Source organism: Myiozetetes cayanensis, unplaced genomic scaffold (assembly GCF_022539395.1).
Source record: "Myiozetetes cayanensis isolate MyiCay16 unplaced genomic scaffold, myiCay2020 scf17, whole genome shotgun sequence".
In the NCBI taxonomy this organism is placed as follows: domain Eukaryota; kingdom Metazoa; phylum Chordata; class Aves; order Passeriformes; family Tyrannidae; genus Myiozetetes; species Myiozetetes cayanensis.
In genome coordinates this window covers 15032725-15058330 of record NW_026087378.1, presented here as the reverse complement: position 1 = coordinate 15058330, position 25606 = coordinate 15032725, and the positions used below count along the sequence as shown (strand labels likewise).

The following is a 25606-nucleotide window of genomic DNA, read 5'->3' as shown; positions in this document are numbered from 1 at the left end:
TTGTGACTTCATGTTCCATTACATAAGTTCAGATGAGAATAAACAACACATAGTTCAGTAAGGTCTCATGTCTTCTAGGCAGGGCACCCTTTTCCAGCCTGTTTTGCTCCTGTGTGAGTTTTGTTTTCCTGTCAGGCCTCATTCACAGGGTCATTTTTGACCCTGAGCTTCCTACTGAGTGCTGCCTCAAACACGTGCTTAGAGAACTCGCATCTCCATCCTGGCAATTCAGCACAGTTGAGATCCTTGCTGCCTCAGCAGGTTGCTGAGCTTAAGGATTTTATCTTGGCATCTTCAAAGCTGGAGAACTGCTTTCCCTTCATGTAGGTACTGCAGATTATTTTCTGCAGAGTCCTCTGTTCACAGACTGTCCACCCTCCAGTTTCTGCTGCAAGTGAGCTGTGCCACCACAGCAGTGGTGAAACCACCCTTTCCTAAAATACCCTGTGTTTTCAGTTCCATTCCATGGTCCATCTCAGCATGCTGCCTGCTCACTATCTTCTTCAGGGACAGAGCCCTGACATTCTGGTTTCTGTCTACAAGGTTTTGTTAAAATCCTCGCTCTCCTCAGTTCTTCCTTTTTAGTCCTGCCTCCTGTTCTGGCTGCCAGGCCTGAGACACCCCAGCCCTCTGGGGGTCTGGTCTGTGCCCTGCCTGCTCCAGGCTCTCCCTGCAGAAACATCTGGCAGTGCTTTGCAGTGTGCCCTCTGCACATCTGCACCTCAGAACTGCCCCTGCACTTTTGAGACACAACATTAAGTTGTGTCTGCACAGCATTAAGTCCTAAAATCTTCAATTCTGACAAGAAAGGGATCTGAATTTCATGTTTGTTCACTGGCAAGGGAAGTCTCTTGGAGGATTTCAACATACAAACCAGATGTATTTGTCCAGCTGTGGAAGGCAGAGTGGTCTGCCAGGACCTGCAGAGACCCAACAGCCCCTGCAGGGCTGTGGGAAGGGCAGGAGCAAGTGAGAGCAGTTCACAGGATGGAAGACACGTTTTCCATCCCTTGTCTGTCCTCCTGTCTGGTCCACCTGCAACTGGTCCAGAAGATCCAGAGGAAGGTTGAGGGGAAAGCCAGAGGACAGTCTGATCCAGATCTGTGCAGACAGCCCTGGGCTCACCCTTGCTGTGCTCTGGGCTGCCCAGCCAGAGCTGAGACTCTGGGATTGCCCAGCCTGAGCACAGGCACACAAATGGAATTCCTCCACTCCTGCTGGTGCAAGCCTGAGAAATCCATTGCCTTAAAAGCCCTTTCTGTACTGAGTCTGGCTTGTTAGCCTTCTTACTCCTGTCACACTAATTTACACATACATTTAGCAGCAGGATGGGAAGACAGCAGCTTTCTCAGTGCAAACAAACGTGTCCCCACGTTTGTTTTAAAATGCATGTTGAGGCCATCTATGTAAAGGTCAAATCCTAATAAAAAGATGCTTTCAAGGGGACACTGGTTTTCACACAAAGCTGACATGACATGGAGAGAGGATGTGTGCTCTCTCACTGCACATAATATATGGTTATGTAAGTTCTCTATCCTGCAAAGGGCAGGTAGGACACCTTTTGGTTGCTGCTTTCTGAGCAAATCCAAAAGCTGAGGTTTTAAACTTTCTGGTTTCCTGTTATCTACCAAATTAAGATCCTTTCTTTAGCCTGTTTTAGCAGTATAAATAGAATTTTAATATTTTCAAATGCTGCATCTCTTGGTGAACTTTTGGGTCTCTTTCTTCACAGGTCAGCAATTGAGTAGTTGTAAATACTAAGTAAATGATCATATATGCATATAGTTGACTCTCTGTTGTGTTAAGATCCAGGAGTCAGCTTTCATCTGCCAGGTATAAGGTGTCTACCAGATGCCTGTAGAGCAATGGAAAATTAGCAGCTGGATTTGTGTTATGTGATGAGGTTATGGAAGGAGCCCACTGTTAAGATAATCCATTCTCTTTCTCTTTCATCAGGTTCCTTGTTTCTGCTCTACGAGGAACCTTTGGAGCATCTCTGACTCTGAAAGCACAGCAAATAGATAAACTTCCTAAAGGACAACAGGATCTCGAAGTCCAGAAACTGAGATCAAGAGAAGGAGCTACTTCTGGTGCACCTGTGGCATCACCTGCGTGTAATGATGACCTTGACCAAAGCATCAGCCACTTGTGTGTGTCCCCATTTCTACACCCAGCAGCAGCAGCTGTGTCTCAGGGGGACACAGAGGCTCAGGGATTTTCCAGCTCTGCAGTGAATCCTCTCGGGAAAGGGGCACCAGAAGAGGGCTACTATTTCTATAACAGGTGGGCAGAGGAAGAATGTGCCGCCACAGACTCTTCCTCAGGACCTTTCTCTGGCCCAGGTCCCCTTGCAGCCAGCAGGGGAGCAGCTCCTGGGCAGGACAGTGGCCAGGTGAGCAAAGACAGTGCCCCCAGTTTTAGCTACGGGAGCCACCGGCGCTCGGTGAGCGCAGTGACCCTCTGAGCCAGCTGTGCCAATGACCCACCTGGAGAGGGACCTGAGGGCAAACAGGGCCCATCTCTGCTGAGCTCACTGCAGGTGGAGAGAGGAGCGTGGAGCAGCAGCAGCATTGCTGTGCAGCCTCTCCCAGGTGCAAATCTTGTCTGGCTTTGCCATGACGTGACTTCTTGACCTTGCTGGTTTTGTCATGTTAGAGGAACGTTACTTGAGCATCACACACTTGCTGAGAATTGCCAAATCTATTTATTTCAATGGATTTTTTTGTACCACATTAATAGGGAACAATTGTACTAATGAGGTTTCAATGTTATTATGCTATTGAGGTAACAGAAGGAGGATCCATTCCTTATTAAATCAAGTCTTAAAGCAACACATCCCACTCTAGCTTTTACTATCAAAGTCTTAAAAAGACCTCACTAGCTTAAAAATTACAGTTCTGCTGGGAAAAAAATGTTACCTTTGGGTACTAAAGGTACTTGAAGGATAAAAAAAATGGAAAGACACTAGAGAATGTTCCAGGTTTTAATATATGGACTTTATACATGTAACAATATCAGGTCCATAGCCTGTCTTCCCTGAACAGTAAGCTCAGTACTTTTATGCAGGTAGTGGTCTGACCTGATATTGTTAAGAAAAGGACAAATGAGTTTATAAAGAAGAATACAAATACTGAACTGCAAGAACTGCCAAGACAACTCTGTGATAAGTGGAATCTATTTCTTCATACCTACAAAAGCAGACAGATAAAACAAGTCATATTCATGGATTTATGTCGTAGAATTCTAAAGTTGTCCCTGATTTTTCATCTAGAAATTCAGTTTCTTCCTTCCATTCTTTATATTCTAATGTAGTGTTGTTGCATTCAGTCAAGTATAAATCGTGCTCCTCCCCACAGCTGGTCACGTTCAGTGGTTGATGAGATCTCAGTAGTGGAGATGTTGACAAGCCATATATGAAGGTCACTAATCACATTGCAGTAAGTACATGGTGTAGAATGACCAAAATATGCATAATATGTTCACCCTTTTCAGTATCTCAGGACAACAAGATGCAGGAAAAAAAATCCCATAAGATGTCACCATCATCACTACTTATTGCAATGCAATGAAAGGTGATTTGGTATTTCTTATAGAAATGTTGACTAGTAAGACCATTTCCCAAGTTTTCTTCACAATGTGGGATGAAATCTTAACTAGTTTTAAAGTCAATCTATTTGTACTTTTGTGAATCTACCGTTGGTTCTGATCTAAGTAGGTTTTTATCCTTTTTTATACATGCTGTATTAATTTAGGTATTTAATACTATCACAATGTGTGATCTATTTAATAACCTACTTAGCAAATACTAATTTAAATTTGTGTGTTATAATAATTACTGTAAGTGGACTCTTTAGGTTCTTACTTTAAAGCAACTCAGGTAAAATTGAGCAGCGTATCTGCCACTGCAACTTCTGGTAGCCAGAGCATATGTAGAACTGCCATTGTTAAAGTATTAATTGTCAGCTGTAAAACAATTCAGAAAGAGATTTTTTGCATGATGTACAGAATGAAGGGAATTAAGCATAGCTGAGACTACTGTTAATGGAGTGTGAGATTGCTCAAACGTTTGCTCACCAGCTGGGAATGGACCTGGGGTGACAAGACTGAAGATCAAGCCTCTACAATTCATAGCCATGTTTTTATGTTAAATGGTCCATTTCCTTTGAACTTAAAGAAGATGTCAATTTCTGACACATTTTATTACAAAATGTGAAGTGTTTTTGTAGTAATAAATGTAATATGGTCATGACTTGGTGTGTTGCTGAGAGGAAAAAAACAGAGGTGGAGGAGGGGATTTCCTTTTCCATGAGCAGCAAACTCATGTTTCCAGGGAGCTATTCCCCTCCCTAGTAGGAATGGTCATCATAAAAGCTAGGTAACAAACTCACCTGAATGTGCAAGGGGCCACACAAGTCATGTTTAAGCAAATCTGGAAGACCTGTAGACATTCCTGAGTTGAAAGCCAAGAATTAATTTCATGTTTTCTCATCACAGTTTCTGCCAAACTGTTCTACCCTGCATTTTGCCTGGACAGCTGGGTTCAGAAATGGCAGAGTTAAGGGAAGGCCCTTCTAAGAAGGGGAGTGAAGGAAGGATTGATCTAGGTCTCCACCAAAATAGCCTCTAAAAGCTCTTTATGTCAGGGAATGAAAGAAGTGGAAGAGTCCCAAAAATAGTTACTTCAGTTAAAAGAAAAAAAGAATCCAGGTTTACATGGCTGTCTTAAATAATTCTCCAGCCCGACCTACAAACTGTGCCTTGGATTGTGTGGTAGCTGACCACAAAATGCTCCAGGGGGTGGAGAGTTTGCACTATGGAGGAACTCCCCCATCCTTGAGGGGAGAGAAGGCTGCAATAAACAAAGGCAGCCCCTGCACAGGCCTGGCCCCTGCACTCCAGCTGCTGCAGAGCTTTCCAGAGCTGTCCCTGGCACTCCTACCCCGGGGCACAGAGCTGCTCCTCGAGGAAATGCTGCCTCACCCAGGAACAGTCCCTGGGAGCAGCAGGGTCTGCTCTGCTCCTGGGGAAGAGCTGACCGTGACCAGCTCGTGTTCCAAACATGGGCAGCAGGCACTTCCCTTTGATCAGGAGGCAAATTAGCTGGGACTGTCAATCCTTTTGGGAGGGAGGATTGAGAGTTAAAAGACTTCTTTTTTTCCAGTGAAAGCAAGCCTACAGTAAGACAGCAAAGTCCCCTGAGGGATGTATTTGGAAGAGAGGAAAGTGTATTTACTAAATGGGTTCTTTAGACCTAACTGGATTTCCAAGGTAGCTTTATTTATTTATTTCAAGACACATTTAATAATACTGTCGAGATCCACGTTCCATTAATTCTAACGTGAATGTTTCACAACAGAACAGGTGTCTCACTTTTTAATGTATCCTCCGGTGATATTCAACATTTCATCCACTTGGACTATACAACATTAAACCTAATGGGGGTTATGTGAACTTACTGCATTCTTTTTATTTCAGTCTATGGTATTATTTAATGACACTGCATTTGCAGCAGTGCTTTGAGCTGTACAGAGCTGTGCCTACATGACAACCTGGAGGTGGCATCTCACACAGAGGAGAGCAGGAGGTGACCTGCCAGGTCTGTTGCCTGAGTCACATGCAATCCCCGGCTGCCTGCAGTGGTCAGTGAGGAGCCATCATCACGTTCTCAGCACAGGGGAGTTGTTCTGGGTGTTTTTATCACAGGGTGCAGGAAATGCACACCCATGTCTACACTTCGTGCATGTCTGCCTTAGCACAGCAAGTTGGAGATGTGGTCTCTGACAGTTATAGCTGATTATCTGCTGGAATCAAGAACTACTCAGGTGGGAGAGAGAAAGGAATCCAGTTTGTCCTCTTATATATCTCAGAAATATAAAAGCAGCTTTAAAACTCTGTGGAGATAGCTGTGCATCATGCTGCAGCACAGAAGCCACTTTCCCAAGGATGAATTGCATCTATTTTGCCATTTGTTGGTTGATGCTGCAATGTTTAATTCATTTGTTTGATTGCAGTCTGAGGTGGTGTACGAGTACAGAGCTCTTTGCTTTAGGGGAAAGGTGACTGCAGGCAGGATGTGGGATGATTAGGTACTTGTAAGCAGCACTGATGAGTAAAAATATAAACGTGGAGACAAGAGGCTCTTGAAGATAATGATCACAGGGGGTGGGATTTAGAGAGACAACCAAATAACACTGAAGATCTATAAAGTACTTTTGACATTGCCAGTGACTGGAACTTGCTGCAATTATCAGTCCATGAGACAACTGTGAATGGAACTTGCTGCCTGTCTCTCTGCTTATTCTCAACTCCACAAACAAGACTGAGCTTGAATAGAGTCTGAATCATTATTTTTCCAAAAATATCAGAGGAGCATCAATCTGCTGTGTGAAGGCATTGAAGGCAAAGGTTATTTAGCCACCATTCCCAGTGCAGATACTGCAGTTTGCTCCCACCTCTAACCACACTTTGCAGCTTTCTTTCCCCAAGAACTTGTGTGGTTATTGTGTTCTTCAGCAGGAGAGCTGAGCTCTATAAATTATCAACATAAACAACTAAAGGGTCAAGTTTTGGCTCCACAGAACCTGAATTTTGACCTTGACTTCAGAGAAACCAAAGCTGCTGCTTTGTTCTTGCCAGTATTGTTCAACACCACAAAGCTGAGACATGATCTTTATGGGACTGGGAGGGGAAGCAGTAAAAATATTTACAGTAAGTAGCCAATACATTGCCTTCCTTTTGTATGCTTGTATTGCTCCCTATTTTACTAACATTATTCTATTTAACCTCAAACAAATCATTTAGGGAACTCCTGTACATTTATTGGTTTTATTCAAACAAGGACAAATGTAAATCAATAGGCAGGTCAATAGAGCTCCTTTGAAATCAGCTGGATTCAACTGAGATTTTATTAGTACCCATCTTGTTTTGTTAATACTTTAATTCTAAAGACTTTTGCCAGGAAGAACAAACACCTAAATATGCTGGAGCGGAATGGCTCCTCTTTCACAGTGTTTAGGCACCAGCAGGAATGTCAGGGTCTAAACCAGGATCTGAAGAGCAGAGCAGCCTCTTCATTCTGTTCCTGTGGACAAGGGGTGGAGTAGGAGAGATGGACAAGTAAGTACCAGGACCAGGAGTGCACTGGAATGATAAAGGAAGAACATGAACATATCCAAGACCTTCTGGAGCTTTCCAAACAAAATCTAAAACTACTTTCAAGGGTTGTTCAGAGGTCACCTGGGGCTTGAAGAGCCCACCTAACATGTTTTGTGAGTAAAACAAGTGAAGTTTGCATCCATGGCTGTTCTCAGTGACGTGCAGAGGACTGTGAGAAGAGCCACACACCTGCAATAGGCTAAAATGAACTTGCTTTTAATCTTATTTGATGCTCTAAAGATTCAAATGCAATTTCTCAAAAATTTGGAATGTATATAAATTATGGGAATCTGTTCTTAAGATCCTTTGCTCCATTTCATAATCTTCAATTTCACAGTAAGGAAGGAATACAGTCCAGAGACATCAAAGAGCCGGAATTGTGCTTGCAGCTATTAGTTCTTAGATGAAAAAAACCCAAAGCTAAAATTCAGAGCCCAGAGGACTCTGATTCTCCAACACTTTTCAATAATGGAGCCCAAGCACACACCAAATAAATATTTTAAATCCTAATGCTGATTTTGAAGGCAGCTTATTTAAGAGGAATATTCTGGCACTGCATGTGCATTTGACTTGCATTCATTCAAAATTCAAAATTATTTGCAGTTTCTTGAGAATGCTTCACATAACTGGTTATTTGTACTACATCATATTTTCACAGAACTGGACAGCTGAGTATCTCAGGAGAGAATATGATCTCTTTGCAGTAGGGAGCCACAGACAATCCACATCAGCTATTTATCTACCCAAGCCTTTAGTAACAAAAAAACCCTCAAACCCAGTGAGGTCAGCACTACAGTGGGGCTTGCTTGAGGAGAACATGCCCACTGGACTTTTGAAGATTCATCTACTATCTGTCATCAAAATAAAGTTTTTCTTTACTTCTAGTGCATAGGAATATATCCCAATAATGGTAGGGAGCCAGAGCAAGCCCATCTGCTGTGATAAATGATGAGACTTCCAGGGTGTTCAGAGCATTATCAGGATCCATTTCATACCTCATCTGTTATTATAAGCATAAAATGTGCAAACGTTCTCCACTGCTGTAAATGTCACCATGCTGGGGGCAAATGCTTTGATTTTCTATCAGCAAATAATGTTAAATTATATAGTGTTTAATCACGCTTGGTGAGAGCCATGAACTTTAAAGAACAAGTTTCTTTCCAATCATTCCATCTCCAGTTCTCCTGAAAATGGACATCATCATTTTAAAAAATCCTGAAGATGATAACTTCCACAGCCTGGAGGCTTCCTGATGGATCAGCACTGATAGTACAGCACTAAAATACAAACCATTTACACATTAACATTATTTGGATTGAGGCAATCAGGTATTTGAGCATAGAATTTGAAAGTTAACTTTGAAAATCAGAACCCTCTGATTTTCTGGCATCTTTTAGGGCGGTGAAGTTTTTTGTATTTATAGAAGAGTCCACATTACCTGGTGTGACACAACCTTAAAACTGTTAACTTCTAAATAAAGCAGTTGTATCTACCAGGCCAGATTGTAAGTGGTTGGAAGGTAGGAGTGCTCCACGGGAGGAACTGCAGGTCGGGGGCTCTGTATGTGAGGAGAATCTCACCTACACTGCCCACCTGCTCCTTCCCAAAGGAAAGGGAAGGTAAAGGCATGGAGGCAATCCGTGGAGGAGACTTGTACAGGGGTTAAATATAAATTTCCAAATCCCAAAGACAGAGTGGAAGGTAACACTGGTAGTATCTTAGCAACCAGAGGAACTCCAAGACAGGCTGCCCAGGGAAATCAGCTCTAGCCCAGCTCGAAGAGCTCTCAGCTTTGTATTTGTTATGTGTTTCTGAAACTGGATTTTTAATCACAGCATTTGAAAATGCAGAATTTTTTTGCTGGAGAACATGATCTTTGGTTTCTGCTGAGGGGAGTCACACTTTTCTATTTGGATCAGTAATCACTGATTTATCAGAGCAATCTCTTCAGCACAGGCCACACCTGAAGGGCAGGTTGGAAGAGACAGTAGAATTCTGCCATGAAAGGAGGGGTTGGTGCTGTGCTGAAGAGCCCTCTGCACAGCCCTGGTGCATGCAGTGCCACAGAGACAGGGCCCGAATACACTAAGAAACAGGAAAGCTGTCTATGGGATATCTCCACTTTTTTTTCTGATTACAATGGCTCCATCTCTGTCAGTACAGACTTGATTCTCTGGATTTCTGTATCACCCCAATATACAGAAATTGATGGGGTTTTTAAATCATCTGAAATAGAAAGATCTATTTCATAGCAGTCATGGGGCTCATGGCAAAAGTTTTATCACCATGCAGAATTGATATAAGATCAGTCCATTTTCAAAACATCAGATTTTCATATAGTGCCTTTGGTATAAAAATGAAACAATCTTGAAGCAAAATGGAATTTGCAATTAGTCAAATACTAGAATAATAGATGCATATAAATGCCAGTACATTAAAACTTCATATTCACTTTGTTGCTCTTTTATTGTGGGAGTTTCAGCACCTATTACTTCCTATTAATCCTGTTATTCCTATTATTCCCATTATTCCTCTTCCTATCACCATTAACCTTCATGATAATAACCAGAAACCTCAAAAGTTTGAAAACTATTTTGCTGAAAGTATGTCCTTAGATATGTTCTATTTGTTACATATAATAATATTTTATTGTCATCCTGGAAAGATACAATCACCTAAAAAACACCCAGAAAATAGGTTAAAGTGCAAATTAGTTGTGTTTGATAAAAAGCAGGTAGTCAAAGTCAATGGTTATCTGCTGTTCAGTGATAAGTGAAAATCCTTTAAAGATTGACAAGGAATGGGAAATTATTCAGAATCCCCTAAATGCTCACATTCAAGAAATATTTTGTCTGCTTAATACTCTCTACCCAGCTCTAATCAATTGTCTGTCAGCATCCAAAAGATTGTTTCAGCTCACAAAAGGCAAACCAGATAATTTATTGTAAAAATACTGTTATTAGCTGTGTATAGCTCCTTCTTTGTTAAGCCACTAATGGTTCAACTGTGCTAAATAATCAGATAGCTGGGAAGAGGAAAATGAACGACTCAACCGCATTTCTGAACAATAAACTGTACCTAAGTGATTTTAAACAACTTTCAGTAAGACTTCAGCTCTGTGTAGTGAAACCGTCTGTCACCAACAGAAAGGGCTTACACGTCTTGTTATTTACTGAACATCCATCCCTCTCCAGGGCCTTTGGTTTTGTTACCTGACTTGCAGCTGACTCAAGGGCAGTTTTTAATTAGTGTCTTGAGGTTAAAAAGTCACTTCCCAGGCCATCCTGAGCCAGCCCCCAAGGATGCTCTTCCCTCAGTACAGAGGGCCCAGGGTCAGGAAGATGCAGATGGCAGCAGCAAAATGGATAACGTGCTGCCAAAACAGGTAAAAATGGACCTGGGAAGTGTCTTTTTCTAGACCTAACTGTGCAACAAATGGTTTAATAGTCTCTCCCTCTGCAACAGCATTCGTAAATAAAACCAAAATGCACAAATACCCTGAACCCAGCAGGTACTGCTGCCCTGCCAGCTCATGTCCCCAGCAGGGTCTGGCCCTGGGCAGCTCCCCTGTAGGAAAATGAATGTGCTGCTTTGGGATTCAGCAGTGCCAGGTGCTGTCAGTGATGCTGACAAACACCTGCCAGGGGGTGGGAGCAGTCTCTGTGTCTGTAAATGAAAGTAACCATCCTTTGTCCTACCTGGAACAAGCGACATCAGAGTCCCTAAGTTGTCAGCGGCTGGGCTGGCAGACGTGGGGGAGTCAGAAGAGGGCAGAAAATGTTGGTAACAAATGTAGAGAGAACCCAGATTTATCAGGAGAAATCCCTGCTATTGTCTGGTTGCTCCTTTAACCTTCTGAGAACTAAAAGCAATAATTTCAATAGGAAATCTGAACAGATTCACAAAGTATGAATTTTAAACATTAAAAATTTCAATAGTTACCACCCTGGACAATAAACAGGAATTAATTAACCTCTTGTGCCAGTACAAACATTTATCAGCACTACCAGTCTGGCAGCTGACATCCAGGGCATCCAAATGTCTTTAAGTCTTCCCAGTCAATATTAATGAGACACTAAATACTCAGATTGCACGTGCCCATTAGAGTAGATTGACTGCTTTAGTGTCTTCGTGTCTCTCGAAGAGTGATAAGCACCTGCTTTGAACAACTTCTTGGAGAAGATTTCTTGATTACACCCTTCGAGTCCCTTCTGGGAGGTGTCTAACAGCTGTCCTTTCTGGTTTGGAAACAACTGAATTATCCTGCCTGCTAGTGGGTGATGCAGCCTGGGAAAGCTCCTGTGATGGGATAGCAGATGGTGCTTCAACTCCCTTCTCTGAACTGTAGGGGAAAGACTGGCTGGAGAAGTCAGCAGGACAGGGAGCACTGTGTTAACACCTGCAGAGCCATTACCAGCACAGCACGAGCTGCTCAGATGGCCTTAACAGACAAGACCAAAGTCTTGGTTCTAAATGATCCTGAGTTTCCACTCAGGACAACAGGCAAGTAAGCAAAGGGTGTCATTCCAACCAGCACTCTCTAGAACTGGAACACTCCTTTTTTTCAGATGTTAAGTAGTGAGCATTCGAGGTGAGAACCTCAGCCCTGTCATGCAAGGCACCAAAGGTCTTTTTCTTCTGGGAATGGCTGTAAAAGGAGATGTCCAATAACTGAGGGCTGGAATTGTAAAAGAATGAGAAATACTCTCCATTCATGTCAGTACTATCCAGGTGGCATTTTATATTTCCCTTTTTTTCAGCAGGAATGACTTTCTGCTGCACCTGCAAACACAGATCTTTACCTGCTTTCCAAAGGGCAATTCTCATCAGGCAGTCAAGTGAGCAGGAGTGGTACAAAGAGTTTTACCGTGGCCAGAAGCTGAATGCATTTGTTTACATACATATATGCATAACATACAAATATTTAGCTATGAAGAATGGATGGAAAACCAATGGCTGCATGAGGAGGTTTGCTGTCCCCAAATAAAGGTGAGGTGAGCCGTGCTGAGCCCACAGCACATTTTCTCTGGACTCAGACACAACCTTCCCAGTATGTGCTGGGAGTGCCTGTGGCTTCCTGAGCCCAGCCTGCTGCAGGGTGGGGGGAAGATGAGGTAGAAACTCCAAAGGTGAACTTCCAGTGGCCCCAAACAAGGGATCCCTGCTTGTGAATGCAGGTGCATCTCAGAGCGAAAGAGGCTACCAAGTTTTGCACCCTGTCTCTCCATTTTGGCAGGTTTCTCTTTCTGGGTCACTGTTCCTTGCACAGATGCAGCCCAGCTTTATATAAGCTTTGTGTAATGAGGTCTCTCCTCATTAATTTTCCTCTTGCAATCCCCATCCACTTCTTTTCCTTTGCCTTCTGATTCTTCTGCTTGGATGTTTTCCTTCTGCTTCTTATTTCTGAAGGAGGCATCTAGACATGAAAAGTGAGAACAGAACCGAGCTGAGCTAATTAGCAGCTGCTATTGTTTACCCTGCACAGGAACACATCTCCAATCAATGCCAATTTGGATCACAAAAATGTTGCTAGAGAGAGCCAGGCCAAAGCCTTCAAAGCCCATAGACAGCCCCTTCTCAAACTCACCATTTTGCTGCAGAGCAGTCCCACTGAGAGGCATTTCCCTGCTCCATAGGTTCCTGCCTGCAGGGAAATGGTCAGAAACACATTTCTCACCAATTCCAGGTGAGTGGAAACACCGTGTGAACACTCTGAGTCAGTGTAGCATCATGACTATTGCAAAACAGGGAGGAAAGAAATCAGGAAATGTTTGTTTTAAGAAGAAAAAAAAAAAAAAAAAAAGAAGGAAAAATTAAAAAGGAGTTTGCTTTTTTTCCATCCTTTTCGCTGCCATAAAGCTCTAATATTACCTCTTATGGTTCCAGCTCTCAGGAAGGAGCCAGTAAAAAATCTGCTTGTTCTGGGTAAGGATCCATATTGGCAGCATTGGTTCATCTCTCCTGGGGGCACAAACACAACACACACATTTGTGTTACTCAGGCCCTTGGCTCGGTAATGGGGGTTTGGGGCTGCTCTGCCTGGGTGTGGAGGAGCCTTGCAAAGCTGCTCCTCAGCTCAGCTGGACTCCATTTCAATGCAGATAGGAAAACTGAATTAGCTACATCTGCAATTAATGCAATTCAGGTTCAAAGTTGTGATTTTTTTTTTTTCTGGATCAAACTATGAATGGTTTTGTTCATGCAAATATATGAATTTGCTCTGATTGGAAAAGATTTGCACTGACTTTATGAACTCAGTTAATTTTGAACTAAATCATAACTGGTGAAAAGTATAATTTGAGCTTGCTTGCAGTTCATAACAAACCCACAACGATTTGCAAAAAGGAAAAAACGCCTCTGTCAGAATGAAAGCAGGATGTTTGGTTGAAGCCACTGCACCAACATTCCGAGCTCTCATTTGTTCCTCAGGCTGAGGAGTGACAGTGTCACCTAGCAACTTCTGAAGGGCATTCAGACTTGACAGTGCTGAACTCTAGAGAAAAGCCTATAAATACATTAATTTACAAATTAATACTTTTTATGAGTGTCAAAAGCATCACATTTGACATTAAAAAAAATTAACACTGTACAGGAGGAATCAAAAAATAATTGTCATGCTACCAGTTATGCAGTGGGAGGATTTAAACATATAACCATGAAATACTGTAACCCTGGGAAGCAAAGGGGTGCATTCCCAATGTCCCTGCTTTGAAAGGTGTACCTGCACACCCATAACATGCATGTACATACATCTATGCAGGTATCTATGTATATTATTTAGGTAAGTTCCATGTTTTTCCAGGTACTTAACACAGAGGAAAGATTCATGTCTTAAGGTTTGCCCCAAATATTTAATCCCTTCTCATATGTACAGTTCCTCATTCTTCAGTAAGTTCAGACCCTCCCCTGCTCTCTCAGCCCACCTGAAGATCAAGGTGTGGAGGACCATGGTGGGCTGCAGTGTTGAAATCCAGTAACTTCCCACTGCACTGCCCCTGCCAGAGCTGCCCAGATGGAAAAGAGCAATCCATGTGCATGAAAGGGTTTAGCCAAAACCAACAGGTGGTCAGCAAAACTTGGGCTGATTTTGGCTGATGGATCAGCTGTGGTCAGGATCAATGTCAATCAGTCAGTCTCTTTACTCCATGGACTAAAACTAGGAAAAACAGAATTAATAAAAGCTAAATTAGGCTTATAATAATTTGTAATGAGAAATCTTGAGTAGTTCAACATCAGAGAGACAGGTCTAGGCCCTCCTTTGCATAGCTGAGAAGACAAAGTGTCCCTTGCAGTGATTTTCTAGGTTATATTTTAATTATTAAAAGCTTTCACAGAAGAAAAAAATATAGGGAACTTTCCTAAGAAGTATCAGACTTATAATGCACCAGGGCATTTGCTAAAAGGGGAAAGAGAAGTTCTAGAAAAAGCCACGAGTGGGTACATATTGCATTGCATTGTCTGTGATCTTGTCTCTCACTCCCACAGCCCCTGCAGGTGGATGTGCTGCTCTCTCTGCAGTCTGGGTGTCTGAGTTTACACTTCAGCCCTTCATCACCCTCCAGGTCACGCACAGGGACTTCTCCAAGCTGGGGGAAAGAGCAGGTGCTAATGGGATCTGCCTGCAGGCTTGTCTGAACAGGCTATTCCAAAATAGATCTAAGAAGTCTACAGTGCTTTAAATCAAACCTCAGCCTGGAAAAGAGGCATCAGTTTGAGCGTGGGGAAAAAAAAATAAAAACCAAAAAACCAACAAAAACTCTAATAGCAGTGAGAATGGAAACACTGGAACTCATTAGTGGCTCTGCCCCAAACCTTTCCTCTGCTTTCCTCCTGTCTCCTGTGAGCCCTGGGCTTAACCTGTATTCCAGCTGGTAGTCAGCAGGTTGGATATCCAGTGCTGGAAAGCAGCACAGCTCCTCCAGGCTCAGGGAATCCATCACTTCTGCACTGTGTGGGCACAAATGACAACTTCGCTGCCTTTTTTTCCTTTTAACACCCATATCCCCATTTGATAGAGGGGCTAACAGCTCCCACGGGCTCCCTTGCCTGGCCTGGTGCTGGTTGTTCATGCAGAGAGAGAAGAGCCAGGCAGGGCTGCCCACTCCCACCTACACACCAAAAGCCAGACAAACATCAGACCTTTATTTCTGTTAGATTTGATTTCTTGATCCTCATGGATACGTTATTTGTACTTCTAAGGGCCAGGGCAGGCGTCTCTAACTATTTGGGTACCAACCAAATTCTTTCCTGTACACTGACAAGCACAGGTGCCACTCACACAGGTCTTCCCCTTCCCAGTTGAGTGCCAGAGGAAAAGCCTCCCAATTTCCTGGACAAATTTGCCAGTGGTGGCAGCAAGAAGGTCTGGCCCCAAAGGACAAACCACAGAAAAATAACCTGATGATGCTTTCTGCTGCTTCTGGGAGGATTCTGTTTCCTTTATTTTCCAAGAAACTGCTGGCAGCTGGATGAGCTGAAAGCCTGGCTGGCAGCGAGGACCAGGCTGCTCAGCAGGGGAGGATGGGCAGGGATGGCTGGCTGGCTCCGGTGCCCACTGACCCAGGACAAACAGATGTTTTGCTAAATGTCATTGACACAGCTCGGCCTCTTTCAGCAGCCTGAAACAAATCTCAGATTTCCCGATTTCTCCTCCAGCATTCCTGGTGCTGGGCTCATCCTGCACATGAAGGGGTGAGAGCACCTCACCCATGCCCCGCTCTGCATGGCCCCAGGGAGCCCCAGCACCAGCAGAAAAAGGAGCAAGAAGAAGGAAGGACAGGCTGAGGAGCTGATTCCCCGGTGGGACAGCAAAGTGCCTCCAGCAGGGTCTGCCCTGGGGGGAGCAGATTGAGCTCCCACATTCACCCAGCCAGCACAGTGGAGGACTCTGGTTATTCCCTGAGTGCCACACAAGCTTCTTTTCTGTGCCATCACGTCCCTTGGCACGGCTGGGCGAGGGGCAGAGCTGAGGTGCCCCTGGGCACAGAGCTGCCAGGCCTGGAAGGGCCAGGGGGCCACTGTTCAGGGGTGTCTCCTACCACAGAAAAGCACTGTTGCTACTACAGGGATTAAATATGATTTTTTCCCCTTAAGAACATGTATTATATGCCATAAGGTCTGACACCAATGTATACACATTTATTTAGGCTGCAACATTCCCTTGGCTTCACAAAACAAACATTTTGTTGAGCAATTTTTCTCTTACACTGCCTACATATATAAAACAAATTCATATAATAACTGAGGATAATTAAAAACTAAGTCTGGCCTTGCTGCTGCCAGTCAGAACATTTCCTACCCCACGGGCTGGGATGAAACCAAACCAGATCAGTGATGCAATCTGTGTTCATAACAACCCTTCCCCTCTCCCTGTTCTGTCCTCAGCTCCCTTTCACAACTGGATATTTTTCATGAGAGAACATGTTTTTTTCATGAGCAACTTGTTTTCTCCTAAAGTCACTGAGCAAAGCAGATGGAACAGCAAAGAAGTGAACAGCAAAAGCCTTGCTGCCTCAAAACTGAGTGGGATAAAAGCTAAAGTGACACCACCCCCCAAGGACAGCTGTTCCCACAGGGATGAGGGGGCCTGTTCTCCTTCCACACTCTCTGGAGGCAGGAGCAGCCTGGGACCAGGAGGGCACCAGAGCAAAGTGCTTTCCAACAGGCAGCAGCAGAGGGCTCCCATTGGGATCACCGAGAACATAACATGGGATCCAGCAACAGAAACGGTAAAAAATAGTTTATTTGATGATGAACTAATTAATCACTGAGGGAATCTATCAGTATGGTATTTGATCTGGCTTTCCAGAGTTTTCAGTTCCACCTTTCATCTGTAGTAAAAACCATCTCTGCCTTTTGATTTTTTAAAGCTTCCCATTTTTTACTTTCACTGACAAAGAAAATACATTTTCTTCTTTTATCATTACATTTCTCCACAGCTACTGCAGAAAAGTGGTGCTGAAGCAAAGCTGTAACCCCAGTAGAGGCTTGGATTTCTTCATTAGAGGGAGGATTCCATTTAGGAGACAGATGGAAATGAGTTTGATTTGTTGCATAAATACTTAGCAACCCAGGGCCTGATGAGGTGCTGAGCTTCAGTTTAATGCTTTCTCCTGTGATTGTGTCCCAGCACCAGGCACACTGATAGAAGAAAAGTGGTAAGTGTGCAGAGAAAATTGAGCATTGACAACAGGACTGCTGGTGGGTGGGGAACAAGCAGGAACACCCTGAACGTGCCTGGCTGACTGCACCGGAGGTCCCTGTGCGAGCTGATGAGCAGCGGTGGGAGTGGAGGTGTCTGCGAGGCACAGACAGCCCAACGCACCTTTGTCTCCAGGCACTGTGGATGCAACCACGAGAGAAAATCACTTTCTGTTCCAAATGGTTAAAAACTCTTTGTATTAATCAAATCGATGCAAATGATGCCATTTAGGTGACTGGCAGCTGTAATGGGCTGTACAAAGACACTCTGCCAGCTTAAGGAGAATCGGGAAGGCAATCAGCTCTCAGAGCTGCAGCAGGAGCTCACCGCTGAGGTTAAGAGCACAGAGATGAAACAAGCCCCTGTTGAGTGTCTCCAGACTAACGGTGGGGGGGTTAATGGGTCCTTCCTGAAGAGACCTCCTAAAGATGTGTCCCCGCTTCTGCTCTGTAAAAGCAGGGCTGTACTTGCAGGCACCCGGTGGCTCAGATCAATCCACAGATCCTGACAAATCTGTTTGCAGTGGTGGAAAAGGCTCCTCTCTTCTACCCCACCTAAGATTATCATCATCCATGGTCTGAGGGGTCCTGCCTGCAAGCACTCTCTGCTGAGATGCTGACAGTGCATCTGCACCCGGAGCTGCCGACAGCGGGCTGGGGCTGCAGGGCTGGGGTTGCAGGGCTGGGGCTGCAGCCAGGGAACACAGGAGAGTCTCCACTGAAATTCCCCAGGAAAGGGATTTCTCCTGGCAGCTGTTCCTGCTCTCACACAGCTCCTGTTTGATCCACCCCTGGACAAAGGCACACAGGCTGATTTAAGCTCCGGTGATGACAATCAAGGTCATCCTTTGACTTTGACATGAAATGGTATTCCTCTGCTTCATCAGCCTCCTGAGGCTGTGAGTCACACTGGGGATGGGTTAAGCTCCCACCAGACACCAGAGCATGAGCAGCTCCCGTGTCTCTCCACCTTCCTGCCCATGCACCTTGAGGCCTGGCACTAATGGTCTTTGGGGAGCACTGCCCCTCCCAGGAGGGTGCAACCAAACCGGGCTTTAACACAAAGAGAGGTGGAAGTGGAGGGAACTGTTCAAGGTATTGGCTGAGCTGGGAGAAGAGGGAAGAGGGAGAGAGGGACTGAATATAACACAGCTCAAAAGGGATGAATAGAACTGTATGCTGTGAGCAATCCTGTCTGTCCATGCAGAAACACTCCTGCTGTGTTCTGTGTTAGGTAACTTCTGGGGATGAAAAGCCGTAGGAAAATAGTATTTTATGCCAGAGAGGAATTGCATCTTTAGCCACTGTCCTCACCATGTACCATAGGGCACAGAGAAGAGGTCTGTCCCCTGTGCCACTCAGGGCGTGACCATCATCCCCTGAAGACTTGTTTCACACAAATCTTTCTGGTTCAACGACCTCCACTTCTCCAATTCCAACATCCCAATATGGGGTTAAACTGAAGTGCCAGCCTCTATTTTTTAGATCCCCTATACAATGAAAGGAGCCCAGACAGGACCCTGGGGTTCTATAATACAATAAGAAAATGCTTTACAGAGAAGATATTATATTGAGTTATCTTACTCAAAATTAAATTAGCATTTTAATGCTGTTTAATTAATTGCACGATTTTTGTATACCAGTTTATAATGTTGGGAAAGGGTGTTTTACAGCACTGCACATACAAATAATAAGTTGTGCAATGCAGATGTTGCCACTAATTGTAATATTTTAAGTGAAGAGGAAAACACTCTGCTTAGCTTTTAATTAGTTTTATTCCAAGCAGACACAAAAATAAAAATTTACTTGTCTTTTAAGTAAATACCATCTGCAATATATTTCTGTACCACAATGTAGTGCAAAGGCTCTCTGCAGCCTGCTATGCTTCTGCATTATTGTCCCTGTGGGAGAAAGCCTGTTGCTACCACCAAGCTAAATGGGCAGTGATGGGGAATTGCAGTGTGGCTCTGACATGAAATGTGCCCCATCCCTACCCAGAAAACCTCTCAGAGGAGTTTCAGGCCAGAGGTGCCCTTGCCCTGATGGTAGGAGAGCACAGCAAACGTCTGCCTGTCCCCCATCTGTGTGTCACTGGGCACTGGGGGACAAGCCTGGCACACTGCAGGGCACAGAGGGGACTAGAGAATGACTTGCTGAACCACACACATGCCAGTTTTATCAGTATGGGAGTAACATGGAGGCAGCAAACACTGCAGGAAGCAGGCAAACCCACCCATTGCCTCTTTGCAGCCAGCATCTCTCAACATGCTGCACAGCCACAAAGGCTCTGCCTTTTGCAAGAAAGATAAGTCCAACTGAAATAACCCCTAATCCTGGCTAATTTATTTTCCCATTCCTATTCTGTGTTTCCAAAGCACAAAAGACACCGATGTAAATGCGTGAGGCCCCAGGAAAGAGGCCACGTTTGTCCCTGTTTACTGCTGTCCAATTTGCACGCTCAAGTTTCCCCCAGCAGCAGTTCCAGCGCATGCAGAGGCAGAGGCTGAGCTCCACGTCAGACCCTGGCGAGTTCTCCATGCCCTGGGCTCAGCAGCTGGCACAAGCAGCACTGCTGGAGGAGGCTGAGCCAGCTCAGGGCACTGCTGGCACCAGGGCTGCTCGGTACCAGCAGCCTTTAAGCTCAGCCCCAGGGCAGGTGAGCAGGGCTCCTGGGTGCGTGGGAGGCAGCTGAATGCCCCTCTGTCCAAGAGGATGGGACCTTCCCCCTCTGCTGTGACAGCTCAAGCGTCTCAGAAACGTCTAATCCAGGCGCTGCTGCTGCAGTGCAACCCCAGCACTCTGCAGGCTGAGCTTTGGCACCATCAACTCCCCCTCACCCTCGCCAGGGGGTCAGGCAGGCACTGCCCCTCCTTTGGGTCCATCGGGGTTGGGCTTATCCCAAAGAAAACCGCTGCAAAGGAGCCTACTCACCTCCCCCTCCCCACCTTTGCAACACAGCAGGAAACCAAAACCCAAAAAATCACCTACCACTGCTTTTTTAATGGGGAATTTTACATCTAAACCTTCATATCCACTATTCCTTCTGAGCTGATTCTTAAAATGTACCCAAAGCCTGAACCTGGTGACACCGATGGGCTCTGTGCTCCCACACATGAGCACCCATGGCAAGGGAGCCATGGCTGTGATCATCTCCTGCTATTGCAGCTGGAGTATCAGCTCATCCCTAAATCAAGCAGAATCAAAGCTGGAAATATATTTTCTAGAAATGTTTGTTTCATCATTTCTTCTTAGTTTTTGTTCTCAGGCAACAAGAGGTAAGAATGGGAGGAAATTATTAACTAAAGAGCTCAAGGTGTTCTCACAAAGTAAATAATTTTAATTTGTTTTAATGATCTGCCTCTGAAATCTTGGGGGTGGCTGCAGTGCTTGGGAGCACTGAGCTTCCAGGCAGTGTGGCTGAGGTGCACATGGACATCCCTCCTCCCCTGGTCCCCCACTTCCAAGCCACTGGCAGCACATGCCAAGCCCCAGCAGCCTGAGCAGCCCTGGCACTGCTGCAAGGTCCCATGTGTGGAGCCAATTACTCTGCTGGCAAGTGCCAGCCTGGGGACCCTGCCTTCAGTGCCACTCACTCAGCATCAGCTTCTCCTGGAGGCTGGCCCTCCTGAATTACCACACAGTGACCTGCACACAAAATAATTAGCTTACAGACACTTCCTTTTTAAGAAATCCTGTAGTATTCCAGGTAGCTCTACTTTTCTCATCTTATTAATTTTGCACCAGTTAAATGAAAGCTGATAAACTAGAGACTGCTGTAAGACCCAGAGAAAATTAGGTTATGTAACCTCTTTTTTATTTATTTAGCATGGTATCAAAGTTGTTTCTTATCATTCTTCAGGTATATTGTGCTGAGGAATAAATTAAACTGTCTATTCAACAAAGAGGGGCTGATTTTTCTGCTGCTAATTTTCTCTCTCTTTCTCAATTCTCACTCTATTATTAGGGGAAAAAAATAACCAGCTTAGCTGAAGCCGGAGGAGCCCTTCCAGCTCTGTGCATCACACCTCTCACGATCCAAGTGGTCCATCTATTGGCCTCTGCTCGACACGACAAGAGCCAAAGTCAAAAGTACAATGATGTTTTTCTTTACATAATTACTTGCTGATGCTGACAAACGGAGTGACAGCTGTGCCCTTTTTAGGGCGAGATCTGGGCAGGACTCAGAGTCACGGAGCCAATTTCCCTGGGTGTTCTTCCCCCTCCTGCTCCCGCTGTGCCCACGGTGCCGGCTGTGCCCACGGTGCCGGCTGTGCCCAGCTCGGCAGCAGGGCTGGGCTGCACATGGGCCCCCTCCCCAGCTGCCAAATCCCTCTCCCGACGGTTCCTGTCACGTCTGGAATTGCTTCTACTGCAAAGTGGGTTTGTTTTTTATAAATTGTGATGGGAAGGGCCAGCAGAGACCTCTGCACTCCCAAAACCGAGGGGAAGGAAGGAAGAAGGAAAAGGGGAGGGTAGCTGGAGAAAGAGCTACCCCTTGGGAAACACAGCAGGGCTGGAGGATTTGGTGGGTTATGGCCCCTTCCAGATTTGCCCCGGCAGTGCCAGGCCAGGCTGGCACAGTGGGATGAACAGCATTGACACCTGGCTGGTACTCAGGCAAAGCTCAGGGCTCCTGCCAGGCTGGGTCTCTGCTGGAAGCATCCAGGAAAGACAGACAGGGACTGTGAGGGAGCAGAGTTTGGGGTACAGTGGGGATGTCACCTCACTGCTCCTCCCTGGCACCACAGGATGAGCAGCCTGACTCCTCTGCCCTGCTTCCCCTGGTCATCCCAGAGCCAGTGGTGACTGGTGCATGAGAACACTGCCAGTCCCCAAACACACATGCAAGGCACAGCAGTACAAAAAACCCCCAAGAAAATCCACCTCTGCTCCTTGGAGTTCCCAGTAGCAGGGCAGGTCTTCCAGAAACCACGCTGCATTCCTGGGGAAGGCAGAAGCCTGGGTGAAGGTGACTTGCTCAAGGTCACTAACCCAGCAGTTACTGGTGGTGGATGCAACCACTATAGATTTAATGCAGTCTCTGGAGTCATTTTATGGCTCCATTTTACCCCGAGGCAGCAGGGCAGCAGTGTCTCAAGTGACCCACCAGGCAGGAGGAGGAGCTCCTTAGGGGCAGGTTGCTGCATTGCACTGTTTCCTGCCCCCCAGGGATGTGTGGAGTTGGCCAACACCAAGGAGTGGCAGGGCATGTAAATCAGAGAGGGCAGGGCTGGCAGGACTGGGCACACGTGTGGGATGGACACATGGGGGCCGCTCTGAAGGGCAGGGGGGTACAGGCAGGTCTGTCCCATGGCACAGCACTGCAAACATGCAACTGTTGAAATAACTAATGGAGATCTGACCCAGCAAATAGATGAGCAATTGCTGAGAGGCCCCGAGGTTCTGCTCCTGTGCTAATGCTCTAACTGTCTCTGTTAATCTCAATTAGGCAGAAAAGTCCATCCTTATTAAAATTGTCAGCTTTCTATTTTATGTGTGTAAGGGCAAGAGAGAAGTCAAGTAAATGTGTGGGTGACACTGCTGAGGGAAAGCACAAAGTACATAGACACAAAAGCCCTTTGGTCCTTCTCTTTTTTTTTTTTATTAAAAAAATTGAGCTAATATGCCATCAGGGCTCCTGAGCACAGCAAGAGCCTGCTCTGTTGGGTGCTGTGAGGCTGTTCCAGAGGCACCAGAGACAGCAGAAAGTGTCAGGAAGGTCTCACCAACCTGGCACCTCCAGGGCATCATTCCAGCATTGAGCTGGAGGAGAGGTGGTGCCTAATGGTGAGAGCAAGGGAAGGAAAAGAAACTGGGAGGAGGACTGGGGCACAGGGCACATGGCAAAATACAACTGAATTGCTGAGGAAGGAAGGAGAGGAAGAAGGGGAGAAGCCAGCTTTTTCTCAGCCCAAAATAAATGATATCAGGAAATTTTACCCAGCATATAGGAATGACACATTATAGGACAGAAACACTTTCTGTGTGTACCTGTAGGTGTTTACCTGTGCTTTGGGGCATCATTGCAACTAGAAATGGCATTAACAAGTAGTGATTTTTTTCATCTTATTTTCAGTATGACTTTCTTGTCCTGCTTCTGCTTCACACCTACTGGCTTGAAAATGGCAGTTCACCAGTCCAGACTTCACCATTAGCTTTGGTAGTTATCAGGTTTCTGCTTATATAAAGGCTATGAAAGACTTCAGCTCCTCTGTTTAAATCAAAGATAAAATCACTCCTTTCATTTCCTTTTCTTTTTTTCTTTTTTTTTTTTTTTTTAGGACAACAAAACTGTGAACACAGGTAGTAAAATAATTGATGCATTCTAAGAAACTGTCAGGTGTGAAAAATGTTGAAGGCTCAACAACCCTATTAATGCTGTGAAAAGGTGTTAGACAGCAGACTGACGTAGCAGCACCAGCACAGCATAAGATATATATGACAGAAACAAAGACAACAAAATTCTGTGCAACCACTCCATGTTTTTGCTCTGGAAGCAGCAGGTGACAAACCAGCAGCTGGAGAGGGCCAAGGGCCCCCCAGCCAGAGCCCCTCAGCAGAGCAGGTACCCTGGGCATTGCCAGGGGTCTGGGGAGCGCAGCTGCAGGAGGCACTGAGAGCTCTTTTCTCCCCCCTCCATGTTCCTGGTGCTGCCTCACTGCCCAGGCACAGCTTTGAAGGGGTCCCCTCTGAAGGAACCCCCCCTGCCCTGCCCAGGCACAGGTTTGAAGGGGTCCCCTCTGAAGGAAACCCCCCTGTCCTGCCCAGGCACAGGTTTGAAGGGTTCCCCCCTGAAGGAGCTCCCCTGCCCTGCCCAGGAGCCAGCCCAGGTGCCCCCAAAGGGACAGTCGGTGCCCATGTCCCCGGTACCAGGGGGGCTGCCCAGGTCCCCACCTTCCCTTTGCATCATCCCACAGACAGGTGGGTCCCTACAGCCACGCTCCTTTGTGGATCTGAACATGAACACCCCCAAAAAAGCCAGGTTTGACTTGTTTTCCAACATTTGTAACCAAGCTGAAAGTGCTGGGGGAACTTTTCAAAGACAATCTATCTGTGCTGCCCGTGGTGCCCCCTGAGGAGTTGGTTTCAGTGATTACTCTTTCTCTCTCTCTCAACACTGTGTCCTTTATCATGAACTGCTTGCTATCCTGCCCTGGTCAGGTCTAGGAAAAAAACTTCTTTTTCCATCCAGCTCTGGATAAGCCCACTGAAAAGTATCTGCCATGTTTGTCTATAGATAAAGCACCATGCCATAAAAAAACTTTTCTGTAATAGCCTGAGGTTTTTTAATTTTAATCAAAAGCAAAACAAAACCCCTGAAATGCATCAAATTCCCATTAGAACTGGAAATGTACTGACATCCTATGATATTGCCTTCTACTGGCATTTCAGAAGTTTAAAATGAAAAATTAGCTTTCAAAAAGTAGGATCTTCTTGATTAGAAAAACTTGTTGAAACTGTAATGGAAAGATCAGAACAACTTCATTAGTCTTCATTAAATAAAATAAATGTTATTTCTATTCCCTTCACATACAATCATATATTACAACTATTAATATTGCAGAGATGTTTCTTTTATCCCAGCATTTAATGTATAAAGCTGCAAACCTCCTTGCATGAAAAACAACTTATGATCACCAGAATGACATGCAGTTCATCTTTTTTACGTTCATTAATTTTCTGTAAATAGAGCACAGTCGCTTTGCATTGTTTGCACTAATGGAGAGCTCAGAGCAGTTTACCCTGTTACTACTTATCATTTATTTGGGTGATAATTTTAAAAAGCTTTTAAATTAAAATGATAAAGATGGTTAGGGGGAAAGATACAGCCTTTCAGAACGTTTCAAGCATGACAGATGATCCCAGCAAAAAAGATGGTTCTCATTTAAGAGATGTGCCAGGGCTGGCTGCACATCTCAAGCAATTTTTCAAGCCCCCCACCTCGTTTTAGGCATCTTGCCAAAGGCATTTTGGAGCATAATCACAGCAGCCTCCTGCTGGTCCCCCCTGCCCGGGGCTCAGTCCCCCCAGGCTGGGCCCGGGGCTGCTGCCAGCGCAGGGGATGGCATCACCCACTGCTGGGCTGTGCCAGGGACACAACCCAGCTCCGTGCTGCTCCTCGGGCTGGCACCAGCCAGCTGCCACCAGCAAGGCCTTGGTGCCACCAGCAAGGGCTTGGTGCCACCCCCAGACCACCCACCCAGCCCCCAGCCCGCTGGGTGCCCAGCATGGCCCAGGGCAGCAGGCAGGG

General features: G+C 45.4%; 1 protein-coding gene across 1 annotated transcript in view; it reads left to right on the top strand.

Annotated features, from left to right (window-relative positions):
- The window catches only part of ATP10B (ATPase phospholipid transporting 10B (putative)), a 48365-nt gene extending 44128 nt beyond the window's left edge, over positions 1-4237 (top strand). Inside the window, exon 22 of the mRNA XM_050311856.1 lies at positions 1957-4237. Coding sequence (XP_050167813.1) covers positions 1957-2464 — 508 coding nt within the window. The 3' untranslated portion in view covers positions 2465-4237. The remainder of the gene's footprint in view (positions 1-1956) is intronic.
- Positions 4238-25606: the final 21369 nt, after the last annotated feature.